This window comes from Falco punctatus (genome assembly GCF_963210335.1).
Source record: "Falco punctatus genome assembly, chromosome: 4".
Classification (NCBI taxonomy): domain Eukaryota; kingdom Metazoa; phylum Chordata; class Aves; order Falconiformes; family Falconidae; genus Falco; species Falco punctatus.
In genome coordinates this window covers 45011955-45027040 of record NC_137583.1, presented here as the reverse complement: position 1 = coordinate 45027040, position 15086 = coordinate 45011955, and the positions used below count along the sequence as shown (strand labels likewise).

At 56.5% G+C, this 15086-nt stretch overlaps 2 protein-coding genes across 4 annotated transcripts; one reads left to right on the top strand and one right to left on the bottom strand.

Moving 5' to 3' along the window:
- The first annotated feature begins 89 nt into the window (after window positions 1-89).
- On the top strand, window positions 90-5813 carry TMEM221 (transmembrane protein 221). Its single transcript, XM_080384027.1, has 3 exons — window positions 90-658; window positions 3998-4083; window positions 4364-5813. The coding sequence occupies exons 1-3, from the start codon at window positions 363-365 to the stop codon at window positions 4879-4881; spliced, it is 900 nt and encodes a 299-aa protein (XP_080240153.1). The 5' UTR covers window positions 90-362; the 3' UTR covers window positions 4882-5813.
- A 133-nt stretch (window positions 5814-5946) lies between these two features.
- Window positions 5947-14815, bottom strand: BORCS8 (BLOC-1 related complex subunit 8). Of its 3 annotated transcripts, XM_080384031.1 has the most exons (5): window positions 14031-14177; window positions 12383-12495; window positions 7940-8004; window positions 7418-7525; window positions 5947-6501 (listed from the first exon to the last, which is right to left on the bottom strand). In XM_080384031.1, the coding sequence occupies exons 1-5, from the start codon at window positions 14167-14169 to the stop codon at window positions 6459-6461; spliced, it is 468 nt and encodes a 155-aa protein (XP_080240157.1). In that variant the 5' UTR covers window positions 14170-14177; the 3' UTR covers window positions 5947-6458. The 3 variants fall into 3 exon arrangements, with proteins under 3 accessions (XP_080240157.1, XP_080240156.1, XP_080240158.1); XM_080384030.1 differs by lacking the exons at window positions 7418-7525; window positions 7940-8004 and having other exon boundaries at window positions 14041-14815; XM_080384032.1 differs by lacking the exons at window positions 7418-7525; window positions 7940-8004 and having other exon boundaries at window positions 14031-14193.
- Between the last annotated feature and the right edge of the window lie 271 nt (window positions 14816-15086).

Sequence of the window (15086 nt, the reverse complement as noted above, 5' to 3'; positions counted from 1 at the left end):
GCCCGAGGAGGCTCCCGGCCCCGTCGGGGGGGCGGTGCTGGGCGGAGCCGCCCTGCGCTGCCGGGGCGGGGGGTCCCGGCCGGGGGGGCGCTGGGCTGCACCCCACGGCGAGGGGCCGGCCCGGGGGCAGGAGGGGCCGCCCCGGCCGGGCGGCGGCGCGGGGAGGGAGGCGCACCCCGGCGGGGCCGCAGCTCCGCTGCCCCGGCCCGGTGCCGCTTCCCGGTGCCGCTTCCCGGGCTGAGATCCAGCTTGGGAGCCCCGGTCGGGGAAGCTCCCGCAGGCCGGGGAGCCTGCCGGCCCGCTGCCCCTTCCCCGCTTCCCGGTGCTTCCCCCCCGGTTCCCGGGGCCGGACGGGCCCCGCCATGCCCGCCGCCTACCCGCAGCGGGCCCTGACGGTGCTGCTGCTCTTCGGCACGCTGGCCGCCGCCATGGCCCTGCTCGCCTCCAGCCTCATCTTCCAGCTGCCGGCGGGGCGCACCGGTGCCGGTGCCGGTGCCGGTCGAGGTGCGCTGCCGGAGCCGGCGGCCGCCGTGCTGCTGCCGGTGTCGGCTGTGCTGGCCGCACTCTGCCTGGTGCTGAACGTCAGCTGCCTCCTGCTCTGCCTCCTCCACGGCTACTTCAGCACCGAGCTGTGCCGGGGGCAGCCCGGGCCCGACCGGTGAGAGCGGTGGGGGCACCGGGGCTGGGGGGGGGGCAGGGGCACTGGGGGGCACCGGAGCCCCGGGGGTGCTGTGGGTGAGGCTCAGAGGGGTCCTGGGCACGGGGAGGCTGGGGGGCAGCAGGCGGCTGGAGGGGAAGGGTTCTGCAGGGGACGGAGGGTGCTGGAGGGGTGTAGGAGGGATGGGGGGGAATGGGGGCAAGGGGTGTCACCCAGGACCTGTCACAGGCTGCCTGTCCCCTCGGTGTGGGCTCATGCACAGCCCTGCCGACCCCTCCTGCACCCCAAGATCCAGCCTTGCCAGGGCCCCCCCGTCACTGCCCCTGCGAAAGGGAGTTGTGCGAGTGACCGATGCTGCTGGCACTCACGGGTCACAAAATCCCCCTCTGCGGCATTTGCCGGGGAAACAGGGATCTCTGTGGCTGACGCGCCCCATCGTGTCGGGTGTAGCTGCGCTTAATGACTGTATCAACTAGGAGAAAGTTTATAGCAACCCGTCCACCCGGCTGCTGTACTACTGATCTACTACTAATACACGCTGTTTAATTTCCCTGGTAACATCCCTGTGTAACCCGCGTGTGCTGGGGTTGCAGAGTTACAGGAGCATGGGTCACAGCAGCCTGCGAGGCCAGTTCAGCTGCAGGGCCAAGGCCGGGGAGATGTGCTGGGCCCGGCCGCGATGCCCAGGAGCATCCCAGATTTGCCCCTGTGGAGCGGGAGAGCTGGGCATCTCGGGTCACCGCTGGGGTAACTGCGGAGGCCACTCGCACAGCACCAAAATGACCGCAGGCCTGGGATCATTAACCACAGACATGTGTCGACTTAATCATTACCAGCACATTTACACCTGGAAAACCATTTCCAAAGCAACTCCCCTCTCTGGCCTTGCTGGGGACCTGGGCTGGGTTGGTGCTGGCCTGGCCCAGCACCAGCTCTGCTCCTGGGTTAAAAAAACCCAACAAAACATCTTGTGAATAATCAGATTTAAAAGCATCTTGGTGGAAACTGGTCCGTAGGTGGAAGTCCTTCCCTGTAGCTCATGCGATGGGCCCCAGGGGACCATTTTGGGACCTTCAGCAAGTCAAAACTCATTTAAAGGAAATTATAATGTTTCAACAGTTACTTTTTGTCCCTAATTAGACAAACCCATCAATGCCTCGTGCTCTGTGTGGAGCGCGACGGCTGGAGGCACTCCAACTAGCGGCAGCATCTCCTCTTAGCGTCTTCCAAGCGAGGCTGATGCTCGGTGCGCTCATTAACGGAGGAGAGCAAAAATTTCTGCAAAACACAAAGTTCCCGCAGCAAACTTTGCTTTCTGTGGGAGCTGAGTTTCTGCTGGTAATCTGTTAGAGCAGCAAAAGTCCCCAGCAGCCGTAAATCTGAGCTCTGGTATCGATTTGGGCTGTAAAATGCGCTGTTTGGAAGCGGTGAGGTTCGACTCCAACAATCCCACCTGGGAACCAGGGGTAGCACTAATCAGGCAGCCAGCTGGAAAGTCACAGGTAGAGACGGAGCGTGCTGGCGGCAGGACAGCCCGTTCTCCAACAGCAGTGACTTGTTCAAGGACTTAAGAGGACAGACCAACGGCCTCTGCGCGGCTGTGGAGCCCCCCAGCTCGTCGAGCAGGAAAGCTCGTCCCAAACAATTTGATTTTTCTGTGCTCTCCCCCCCTGCAAAGCAAGAGGCTGCTTTTGGCTTTGCTGCAGGTGATACGAGGTGTTGTAGGGTTGGGAGCCCCGGGGTTGGCCTCCCTCTGCCTGGGAGCTCAAGCAGATCACTTAGGCTGGCCGTGCCTCAGTTTCCCCAGCTGCAACCCGAGGGTTACACTGGTGTTTGGGAGGAGAAGGGCAGGTTCTCTGGACACAGGGATGCTGCAGGCTGCCCCTGGGCAGGAGGTGCTGGCAGGAGGTGGCCCCTCTCCCCGATGTGGGATGCCGTTAGCTGCCATCTCCTCATGGCCGAGCTGGCCTGGCCCCACCGGGCACCGGTTTCATTAGGGGACCCGCTCACGTCCCAGGGACCTTTCCCACGTTGGGCTTGTCACACTGAATTACCGCTCTGCTTCTCAGTGCTGCGCTCAATAGTCCCAGCCAGCTCCAAACAAAGTCCTTCTCCTCCCTGCTAATCCTCCCCGACTCAGGTAATTAATAAAACAAAGCGGCTGCTCTTCCCCGCTGCCAGCGAGAAGCGGGTCCAAGGTCTATTAACAGCTCCTGGCTGCAGGGTCCCCATGCAGGCGGCAACAGCCAAGGGGCTACAAGAAGCCCGGGAGGAGGGGAGGGGGCCAGGCCATGCTGGGGGGAGCCTGGGCCAGGGCACAGCATCCTTGGCGGCAGAATTCACCCCACAGGAGCTGGCTGCTGTGGAGGAGTGACAGGAGGGCTGGTCCTGCCAGGAGGATGGTTGAGCTGCTGCCCCTTCAGCTGCTTCTTCCAAGCCAGGCTGTGTTTCCAAACAGCTCCTGGAGATTTTTGGAGGTGGCCAGCAGGACCAGCAACGCCTTGTGCACCCCCCGTTGTTTCAAGGGACTCTTGGCAGCTTCCCAGCACACAGCCCTGCCAGCATCTCTCAGCGCTCCCGTTTCCAACCCCTCCAGTTGCCTGGCACCCGTCCACCAACCTCCACCCTGTCCACACTACGCTGCGTCCCTTAACGAGACCACATCCCGCTCTCCCAATTAGCAGAGGCATCCTCTAGTGACAGCAGCCTCCAAAGCCCAGCAAGGACTGAGCTTTGCCAGGTCAATGGCTCCGAAGCTGCCCCAGCAGAGCTGCTGGTGGCTTGGCACAGAGCATGCGGTGGGAGGCACAGCAGCAGGCACAAGGGCTCTGTGCTAGGTGGGAAACTAAGTCCCTGCTCAAAAGAAGCTTTTTAAGCATAATTCAAGCGCCAAGCCCCTTCCAGACAAAAGGCCTGCAATCCGAGCTGAGCACAGAACCCCAGTCCCAAGGGCGGAGAGAGAACCTGGCCATGCTGAAGTCAATGTGCCAGCACTTGTCGTTGGTTACCTGCAAAAAGCCTCCAACCCTTTGTCTCTTCCCAGCCCCCAGCCCCATCTGGTTTCTGAAGCACAGGAGCCACGAAGGAAAAGTTTGAAATGTTGAGTGACCTCCAAATCTGTTCCTGAGTGAGAGGGCGGCAGCCCAGAGCCGTGCAACCCAGCATCCAGGGGAAAACCCCAGTTCAGCAGAGGTCCTCGGGCTCGGCTCTGAACCTCTTCTTTATGCAAAAACAGTGTTTCAGTTTCTTAGCAGGGGCCAAAGCATCGGTGTTTTTCCTGTGCTGAGATCAGGGCCAGGAGATTGCACAGAGCTGTTCTTTTTCTCACCTGTTTTGCAGGGCAGACTGGTTCCTTCTGGACAGCCGCACAGTTCGGCACACTGCCATCGGCTTGTTCTGCTGCGGCGTCTCAGTCTACCTAACAGGCAAGTGCTCATTGCCCACCAGCGCAGCCCCACGGGGACTGTGCATCTCCAGCCCAGACCATACATCCTGCGCTGGTTGCTGAGTGCTTGTCAGCTGCTGAGTTTCTACTTCAGCAGCGGGTTTGTTTTGCAAATGCCTTTGCCAGCTCATTCCCATAGCGTAAGCTTTCTGTTTGGGGTGACCAGCCCTCGTGAGGGCTCCTCTGGCCTGAATCGTGCAGGTCGAATTCATTGCTTTAGTCCTAGTTCCTCAAGACGTTCTGCGCGCTCTTCCTTCCAGCTCTCGCCATCTACATGCTGCTGCTGTTCGAACTGGAGGCCGGCATCGCCAGCGCCTGCATCCTCTCCTCCGGCATCATTGTCCTGCTGATCACGGTGACGCACGCCCTGGTACGGGCTTCCCAGGTTTCGCGCCGTAGCCACTCTGAGGTCTCCCACACCCTGTACGAGAACGACTCTGCCCAGCATGGCGAGTCCTCCACCAGCGATCTGAACAACAAGAACATAGCTGCGCCCCGGCCCCGGCCTGAGATCCACCGGGAATTTTCCTTCCCTCCTTTCCTGGAGCACAAATCCCAGCTGGGCTCTCCAGCCAGCAGCAACCTCACCTCCTCGGGCAGCCCCGGGCTTCGCTCCGAGAAGGAGAGCTACAACCTGCCCCGAACGCACAGGACACTGTCAGCAGAGTCTGGGCTGCTGCAGGTGCAAGGCAAGCCCTGGAACAGCATCACGGAGGAGATGAGGAATGTGATGTCGCGCAAACCTGGAGCCTTGGGCAAGGACTCAACTCTGGTGTGAGTGGAAACGGGACCTTTTCACCCTGCCTCAAGCACCTGGGCCACAATTTGCATCTGTTTAGAGTTTAATATAGGTCATGTCTCACCAGGGCAGGGGTCTGTGCAGCCACTGCCTGATGCTCTTTGCTTCTTTTACTGAGAAGACGCCACCTCCACTCAAAGCCAAAAGCCCTCAGCCACCTGCACTGAGTCCCTGTCCCCTCCTGTCACTTGCGACGCTGCTGACACTTGCCACCCTGCAAACACGAACCCTGCTGGCAGGGCAGCAGCTGGCAGTGCCCCAGCAGGACCCCCATGGCTGTCCCAGCTGCAGCGAAGGACGTGAAACCCCCACTTCCCCTATGTGGGTGAGAAGCAGCAACTGGACCTTGCCCACAAGCAGACCTACCCTCCTCCAGCAGATGCCAGCCGATTTCTCCACCTGGCTGTATCTCCCTGCCTCCTTCCTTCCTCCTCCATCCCCAGGAGCCAGCACGGCACCAAGTTTGTACAACCGACCCAGCAGGGCTTTCCCCCAGCATGCAGCCAGGAGGTGCAAGAAGAGCAAGCGAGAGGGAACCAGGAGTCTGCAGCTGCAGGGTGGGGGCTAGGGTGACAGCCAGCCCGCTGCTTGGTCACCAGCCCATCTCAGATTCCCTTTCACCTCCTGTGCCATTATCCTGAAAGACTCCCGTTATCCTGAGCACTTTGGAGACCGAGTTTAGCACTGCTTTGATCCCTGCATCCTTGCTAAATTCTTCAGCAGGACCAAACTGTTCGTTCCAGGATTGATCAATATCGAAGTTGCATCCTTTTTAAAGCAACCTCTAAAGCTGTGCATCCAGCTCTGCTTCCCACTGCTTGACAGGGGATGAGGAAAGTCCTTTTTCTGTTAGGTTTTTGGAGTTTGTTGTTTTTTGGTTTTTTTGAAGAACAGGACAGTGGTGTTTTGTTTTGTTTCTCCACTTGAAAGGCTCCAACGCTGCATGTCTTTGTTTTGCTCTGTGCCCTTTGAAACACGCAGAGCCAGCAGGTTTCAAGACCCCCCAGCCCAAGGCGAGCAACAGGGGAAAGTTTTAGACAGAACTTTGTTTTTTCTTTTTATTGTTCTCACTAAAACCAAATTCAGCAGATCCCTGGCACGTACACAAAAAACTTTCCTTGCAGAATGCCTCCTGAACAAAGCTGAAGTGTGCCTACATTACGTCTTTACACAGCCATCTACAAAACACTGAAAGCAAGACCTAGTTTTTCTGAGAAATTTCTGTGGCCAAGAGGTAGAAAGAAAAACGCCTCATAGCAGCCTGCCATCAAAAAGAACTGGAAAGGACTAATGCAGAACCACGCATCTCCCTTCTGCAGAGTGCTGTGGAAAGGGACACAACTGCTCCCCAGAGCACTCCCCCAAAGGCAGCCCTGACCCCAGCAGCAGGATTTGCCTGCACAAGTGCAGCACCTTGTTACTGGGAACAGAGAGGCAGGCAGAGGCCTCTGTGCAACTTCACAGGTTGAGCAGGTGGTTTCTCACTCCTCCCCGCGGTTGGAGAACGCAGAGCTGGGCTGGAGAAGGCAGCAGCGGATGGCCAGTCTTGTCTAAAATCAGGAACTGGCTGGAGGATTCTTGGCTTGTGGGGCAACAGCGCTGTAAAAAAGAGAGAGACAGTCACGTGCAGCAGGCAGGCAGGCCACCAGCAGAACGCGGAGAACCAGGGGCTCCCTCAAATGAAACCTCACTGCTTGCAGCTTAGGCAAGCACACCTTGCAGCGTGCGGCGCAGACCATGGCGCAGCACGCACCAGCCCCCATGGGTGTCAAGACAGCGAGGTTTGCAGCCACACCACCAGCAACGCCCGTTAAAAATGCTATGGGCTGTGCAGAGTGCGACCCTGCCACACGGGCTACTGGGAGAATATGCAACCTGAACCAGAAGTGCCTAAGGTAGAGTCATTCTGCAGAGACAGAGGCTCCGTTTGCTGTGGTAGTTCTGTCAGGGATGGGCATTTGGGAATTCTCTCACTCCTGCCCAGTCAGACTCCATTACAATCATCGTTCTTGGGAGGGACAAATACACTAGACTCAGACAATCTGCTGGAAGATATTTTAGTAGCTGTAGTTCAACTGGAAACATACAAAAATGCATCATTGTTCTCCTACCACTCATCTCTACGGGACTCTGCTCAAAAAGGTGCCACATACAAGACAGAGAATAGCACCAAAGGCAGCCTCTCACCTACTCCATTCTCGGTAGCATCAACTCATTCCAAATGCCTTTGACGCAACAGAGATTTAACGTATTACACAACCAAATATCCCTTTTTGAATAAGAAAATAAATTATTTTCCAGTTACCCTTTGGTAAACAAGATTATTTGCTTCCTAGTAAACAAAGCCAGAAGATGACTGGAAGGCAAGCAGCGTGCTCTTTCAAGTAATAGTCTAGAATCATATTACTGAGGTAACTGCTTGGCAGATTTGCACTGGGCAGCATGACATCACCAAAGCCTCTGCCAGCCAGAAGGGTCACCCAGCTAGACAGGCAGCGCGATATCCCCTTGCTACCTGCGGCCCTGAGCAGCATTCAGCTGATCCTTCATGGCTATGGCATGTTTGAGCAGACTGTCGATGCTCTTGAAGTACACGCTGCTGTCAGTCATGTTCTTTATGGCACTGCAAGAAGAAATAGAGGGGGGGTGGAGGGAGATGGAGGAGTGGTTAGTATTTCCAAAGGCACTGCAGTTTTAGAGTGTGCACGCACCCTGACGGAGAGGATTGTTAATGAGAAACCTCAGCTTTATGCATCCTCACACACTAGCTAGCTGGTGGGTGGATTTACTGCAGGAGGTTGGCAGGTCTGCAGCACACATGGACCTGGGGACGGGCTGGCACGCTCGGCACAGTGAAGCCCCCGAGGTTCACAGCGACAGTTCGGGGAGCGCTGCCTCATCCCCTCACCCTGACTATGCTCTCTCCCCAGCTGACACCAGGGAGGCATCAGGGAAGCGCAGGTGGCTTCTGCTTTGTTTCTACCACGCCACCTCCGCATGCCAACACAACCCTCCTGCTCAGAGGAGTCTCCCGTACCTGCAGGCGTACTCTACGGTGTAGATGGCTCCTTGGCTTTGCTCCTCCCAGCTCTGCATGTCGGACTGAAAGAGAAGGCAGCACTGTTAGGTGCGCACCAGGCAGCCGCAGCGTCGCAGCCCGCAGCTGTACGCTCTGCCAGCCCTCCCCAAACCAGGGCTCTGGCTGCTTTTCACTGGGAACTGCATTTGGATTCTGTCTCCCTCTTAACAGCCTCCGACAACACTCCAGGCTCCGGGTGCTACACACGAGCATTTAAAATAAATATTTATTGTGTGTATTTCAGGAAGGGCTACTAGTTCAGGCCAGCACTTTGGCTACTCTGGCAAAATTCCCCTTGGTTTTAGATGTTTTAGCCCACAAGCCAGCTGAGAGCCACGATCAGTCAGGCTGCAAGCAACTGGCAACTGCACTGAGCACAGCAGACCAGCTGGATGTTTCAGGGCATCCAGATCTCCCGGTGTGTCTGGCCCAGCAGGTAGCCAGGATTGGAGCTAACACAGCTCCTGCAGAATTCGGTCCTTAGGCCTTCATGCCAAACCAGGTAAAAATTTCTTTCACAGCACTGAAAGTTCTCATTTCGTTAGACCTGCCACAAATGTTTTCATAGCTGCAAGCATTCCTGTCCTCTAGTCTGCTCTGAAACTCTGGCATCTGATCCCAAGCAGCAGCCAGCACCGTGCCCTTCCTTTCCCGAGCTGAAAGGAGCCCTGTAAACTTCATACAAACTCCAGCAGCACTGCACGCAGCCAGCGCTGGCAGGGGACATCATTGTATGCTGTAGCTCCAAGGAGAGGGAAAACCAAACAAATACACAAATCGCAATGAAAGCGCAGCTGAATTCAGAGGTGTAGCTCAATAGATAACTATTTCAAAAGTCCTTAAGTAGTTTGGGCATTCTTTAAAATATGTTCTCATGGGAGCTAACTCTCCAGTCTATTCTGCTGGGTCTAGTTACAAGCCAGGGAAAATCCAAGGGCCTCTTTCTGTGAGCAAAAGTGGTCGGGCAGGAGCTTGGACTTTGTCCAAAATCACTTCTGCTGTTCAAAGCCTGTCCTACATCAGGACGCTTGACCACACAGATTTAACCTACAAAAGAAACAAGCCTCTACATGCAGGGCTCCAGGCAGTTCTCTGCAGGAGAGGGTCCTTCGCCCCAGGACTCACAACCCCGCAGAGACTGCACTTGTCCCAGAGTCCAGTCACGGTTAACACAACCATATCTGTTGCTGCATGCAGAGGCAGCTGCAAAAGACACAGAGAAATCTTCTGGCAGCTCCTTACCCTGCTCTCTCCAAGAGGTGCCAGATGACCTTTAAGAACCATTTAGACCCTGCCATCGCACTGGCTAAGTGGTATGTCACAGCCACCTGGCTGCGGTCTGCCGTTTCTGAGCACCGGTGGACTTCAATAATTTCCCAGTATCAGAGCTAGTGATGCCTCTTACCAGCATTCCCAGCACTTCCTGGGATTTTCATGTCTTTAATTAGGAACAAGAGCCTTTCCCTAGAGCTCCTCATTTCTTAATCTTTTCTTGATGTCCTTTCTTCAAATTCCCAAGACATGCCCTTGGATGCAGTTTGAGAACTAAAGCCAGCTATTAATACACAATAGCACTAATGATATATTACTATCGCTTGGAAGTAAATTAACGAGGAGATGTAAGTTCTCAAAAGATCAGGCGAAATCCAGAAAGGCTGCTCTGTGCTGAGCGGGGCTTAGTGGCGCGGCTACGATGCGCAGAGGCAGCAAGAGCCTTGAATCATGCTGTATCTTATCAGGGAGGTGGTAAATCTGCTTGGAGAGTTTGAGATGCTGAGGAAGGTATTAAGATTATTGTTCTATCAAATCATAGAAAGTTGCTTGTTGTAAAAACGTGGAGGTGACCTTCTCCTTGCAGAAACTTTTCTCCCAGCACCTTCCCTCCCAATTTTTCCAAGGTTTAATCCCCCTGGGAATTTCAAAGGCCGAGTCTCAGGAGAACTCATCCAGCCAGAGACGTGAATTGCTGCGTGGCTGAAGGAAAACTGGAAACCACCAATAAATCCTGTTTCCTTTATACATTACTTACACCTTGAAACTAAATTACTTGAGAACGGATCCACACAGAACGTTGCTTTTTCTTCTTTTCTGTTCTGAAGAATTAAAACCACCTCACTTCAATGCCTTTGATCTGATTTAGATAAAACCTGACAGTGTTTTCACGGTGCACAGCCCAGCTGACACCCTCCTGTTCCAGTCTCTAGCCACAAAGCCAATGGGCTCTGGCAGAGCAACCCAAAATATCCATCCCCATCTAATTGAACGCTCTGCTGTGACAATGGCCCTGTCAGGGGCCTGAGCACATCCCTCTCTCCTGGGGTTTTGTTGTCTGGGCTCAAGGGCTTGACAGGCCCAGCCTATTTGCTGCAAACAGCAATGCCTGAAACTGGGATAAAATGAGAGTGGGATCAAGAACAATGGAGAGAACCTGGCCACCAGCCCATTGGCAGCAGCCTAGCAGCACAGTCAGGACACTGGCCTAACCGAGTTGTGTTTAACCGTCCCAGTTCCTACCAGGAACCAGCAGGGAGGAGAACATGCTCCCAAACATGCTGCTGCAGCCTTTGAAAAAAAAAATAAAAAAAATTAACTTGGGAGCTGACAATGCTGGAGGAAAAGTAACGAGCAGCAGCTCTGGATCTGCTCTTGTTCCAGCTGACACAAATAATTTTCTTGCCATTTTCTCCCAGCTCATGCCACATCAGTGCACCATTAAACACGCAGCCAGTAATCAGGAAAGCAGTTAAGAAGATGGAAGTGCCCATGCAGCGGGCAAAAGGAAATGGATGTGAAAAGCAGCACCTCCGAGCAAGCATCAGGAAATGTTTCTTAACACGAGAGCGGCAAACAGCTTCTTGATCTTCTCTGGCTCAGCATATTTTGAAAACCCATTGATGAAGAGAGTTCACTTAACCAAGTCATCCTCTTTGGATGTGCCCCGGGGCAGAGGGCACCACGCAGTCAGATCAGCTTTGACCTGATGCACATTGTCACTGCAGGGAGCACCATGAGCTCTTCCTCCTGTACAAAGGCCACCGCTGCCCCAGACAGGGCTAGTGGCCAGGGCAGGAGGGACGCTGCGAGCCTGAACGTGAAGGCATCAAAGACCAAAGGTATCTGATGCTTGTGCTGGCTGCAGTCACACAAGGGAACGCAGGGTCCTTGTATTTGCTGCTGGCATCCACAGGACAGTGTGACCTCCTTTCTCACAGGAATGAAGTGGAAAGCAACAGCAATTCTGGCTACAAAAGAAAATTCTGTGGGATGGCTGCAACAAGAGAATGAACTTAGATGAGCCAGAGAGGTCGCGGAACACTGCGAGTAACAGCGATGAGCATGCTGAGCAGGGAAAATGAGAGAACCAACAGATTTCAGAGATCTTGGCCAGCATAAACCCCGCTGCCTAAGAACACGCTCTGTGTCCATTGCCTTCACTCAGCTGCCGCTTCCATCAGTGCTTCTGCGCTGCCCCTTGCCCTCATCCCCGTTACACACTGTTCAGCGATGGAAACTGATCTCTTCCCTCTGCATGACTTGTCATACAATTTGCTCAATTTCCTTTTGTTCAGGACACATTCCCTGAAACTGGGACTATCTTGATTAAATGAAAGCAAGTGACAGCTCAGGAATAATATTACAAACCTGTCTCCTGCATGCCAGTGATGCAATCGCATCAGCATGTGCTATACATACATATACATCTCTATATACCTACCACTGCACGCAGACACTTATATAAAACGTTAATAAATAATTGAATAATAAAGTGTCACAATCCAGGTTAATTTGGAAACCAGGGCTGTAAAGCAAAGGTGAAAAATGGGGCCTGACAGTGCATTAGCATAGACATGAAGCAGTAATCTATTCATGAGACATCACTCCTAATGAATCATGACTGGCAGAAGAGGGAGAAGGACAACAACGCTGGCATTAAAGTGTCTGTGCTCCGTGCTCTGGAGGAAAGTAGGAACACAGCTGTGAGATGCGATTCATTATCCTGCTTTGCCTCATGCGGGCTCTTCTCACTTGTTTCTTCATGCTCCCCCTTCCCTCCTCCCGCCTTCCCCCTCATTTTATGCAGGAAATAAAAATCTCACAGTGTAGCAGGGGTAATAAGATTTAACATCTCCCTCCTCCCTGTACGAAACAGACTACTCATTTTTCTTTGTCTCCAGCTGTGAGAGCAGAGGACCACGGTTGGACTTTTCCACAGGTAAATTTGCAACATCCCCTCTGGTTCAGACCGAGATGGGGTCCCGCAGCACCTCTCACCCTGATGGCTGATCTCCTCTCTCCTTTCCGCTCTCCCCCAGGCAGGTGAAAAAGGGACGATGTGCTAATTTAGGACAAAATTTTGTGCCTGTGTTGCAGCTCTGGAGTTCAAAGCGAAGCATGGCTCACCTTGTGCTGTGCGAGCTCTGGAAGGGATCTGCGCACGTGCTCCTGCAGCCGGTACAGCGCCACAGAGGGCTCGTTGGCCAGGACGTACATGCTCTCCGTGAATTTGTCCGTCACTGCAACAAGAATAACAACAGTTATGGCAAGTGGGGAGCCATGGAGGGGGAAGGCAGGGTTGGAAAGGGTGCTGGCCTGGAGCACTGGTCCTGTCCCCAACACAACAATGGAGAGATCAGAGCAAAACCCCGTGTATTTTTCATAATTAGTCTGTTAACAAGGATGTGAAAGCAAAATCCCACTAAACAGTTCCATTTCCACTCTCCCCACAATGGCATCTGCCACCAACAATGAGCTTGGCTCTGGCCGCAGACAGACCAGCCTGGGATGTCACTGCCTCCACGGTCCCCTCTGAGCTCTGGCTGCTCTGGTTTCAGGGACCACTCAGGTTGTGCCCATCACTGGGCCCTTTCTGACCAATTTGGAGGGGGCCAGGAGATGAGTGGAGCCCAGCAGAGGCCTGGCTCCCGTTCCTATGCCTGCAGCTGCCCCATCCAGCTGGGAACATCAGCAGCTCCTGGTCTCATTACCAGCTGCTCGGGTTCCTCTCTGCTCCGGGCCTTGAGCTCTCCTGAATCTGCCCCTCCAATGCTGCAGGGTCCTTCTCTTGCTCCCCTCCAGACACCTCCCCCGGTGACATGCTAAAAATGTCCCCAGGGGAGACACGGTGGCTTCCCAGGGCTCGGGAAGTATCGGTGCTGTTCTGAGCTGCCTGCTGAGCCACTTCCCCTCTCTCAACCCTCTCTCCTCCTGGCCCAAGCTCTGTCCGGGCTCCCCTCCCCACAGGAACACCTTTTCAGCTGGCAGTTTGCGCAGCTACATAGCAGCTCTGATCTCTGTTTCCCTGCAGGTTTGCAAGGAGATGGAAAAATCAGAGATTGTTTTGGGGCCGGTGAATCAGGAAGCATTTTCACCCGGCTGAAGCAGAACACCTTTCAGCCCCTGCATAATTTTCTATTTTAAGGACAATTATTCTTTCCTCCTCCCTTCAGAGGTTTTGTTTCAGTGAGAGCTGCTGGGGTTCCACAGGTCTGGCGGGCTGCTGACCGCAAATGGGAATAAATGCAAAACTCTGTAGGAATAATTACACCGAGGCGGTGTAATTTAGGCAGGAACCGACGCTGCTGGCTGTCCATCCATCCATCCATGCGTCCTGCTAGGCGAGCCGGGAGAGTGGGACACAAGCCCAGGATCCGGGGAGGGGGCCAACAGCCCCGAACTGCACCTTCCTGTCGGGGCACGTCGCCCCCTGCCCTGTCACGATCTCCAGGTCCCTATCGTGACTAACCCCGTGGGGCTTTTCTGGCTCCCGTCGTGACTGCAGTACCCTGTCACCACCCGCGACACCCTGTTACCATCCACCCTGTCGCAACTTGCCCTGCCCCGTTGTACCTTTCTCTCTCACAACCCGCAGGGCCCTGTCGTGACTTCTGTTGTCGCTGCAGAGCCCTGTCCTGCCCACGCTCTGTCGCCACCCACCGGGCCCTGTCGCGACCGGCCAACTCAGAACCGCCAGGGCCCTGTCACGACCGGCCCCGCAACTCACAAGCCCCACCGTGCCACCACGCCCCCACCGGTCCCGGCCCGCTCCCACCTTTCTTCACCTTCAGCTGCATCTCGGGTTCCTCCATCCCGCCCCGCCGCCACTTCCGCTTCCGTCGGCGCCCGCCAAAACCGCCCCGGCCGGAAACCCCCGCGGTGCTCCCGCCGCAAACATCCCCGGCTGGAAACATCGCACCAGCGCGAAGTTCCGCTGTGCCCCCTCCTCCGCGTCCTCCTGCGCGGCCGAGCGCTCCCCCCAGCCTGTCCCCCCCTCCCCGTGACCCGGCTCATACGGCGGGCAGGCGTCTGGGGTGCCACGGGTGGCCTTCCCCGGGTCGGGCCATGCACCCCCGCTGCCTCCAGCCAGCCCAGCCCCCGGGGGGAGGTGTTAACATACCACTATCGCCCCTTTCCCCATCGGTGCCCCCTCCCCGGGTCTGTCTGTGGAGGCCTCGGGTGCGGAAAGGCCTCAAGCGCCCCGCGCTGGCCCCCCCGACTCCCCCGGTGCTGTACAGGGGAGCGGGGGTGTCACCGGGCTCCTTGCCAGGCCATGAGGCGCGGGGGCCCCCCTGTGCCCCCCCGTCCTGTGTCCCCGCTGCTGGGCACTTGCCACCTCACAGCCCCGCCATGGCGCCCCGGGCCCGTGGGACTGCAGCCCTCCCCACGCCCGGGCCTGGGGGCCGCTGCCCTCAGGCACAGCGAGACGTGGGGCGCCCTGAGGGACAAACGGGGGTTGCCCCCCCCAGGCGCCCGTGTCTGTGGGGACCCGCGGCTACCGCCGCCCCGGCCCCGGCCCGCGGCCTGTCGCTTTAACGCCGGCTCCGCGCCGGGCCCGGCCCCCGCGCCGTCAGCGGGCAGGTGGGGTTGGCCCCGGCCCCCCGCGCCCCCGGGCAGCCCCCCCGGCCCGGCCGGGCCCGCCAGCCCCCCCGGCTGCGGCCGCAGGAAGGGGAAGTGGCGGGGCAGGACGCGGAACTGGGCCGCTGTGCGGAGGGTGCTGGGGGCGCCCAGGCTGCTGGCCGGGGAACGGGGCCTGGTCTGAGCTGGGACGGAACCCACCGGCCGGCCCGAGGATCCACCGGCCGGCCCAGGGACCCACCGGCTGGCTCGA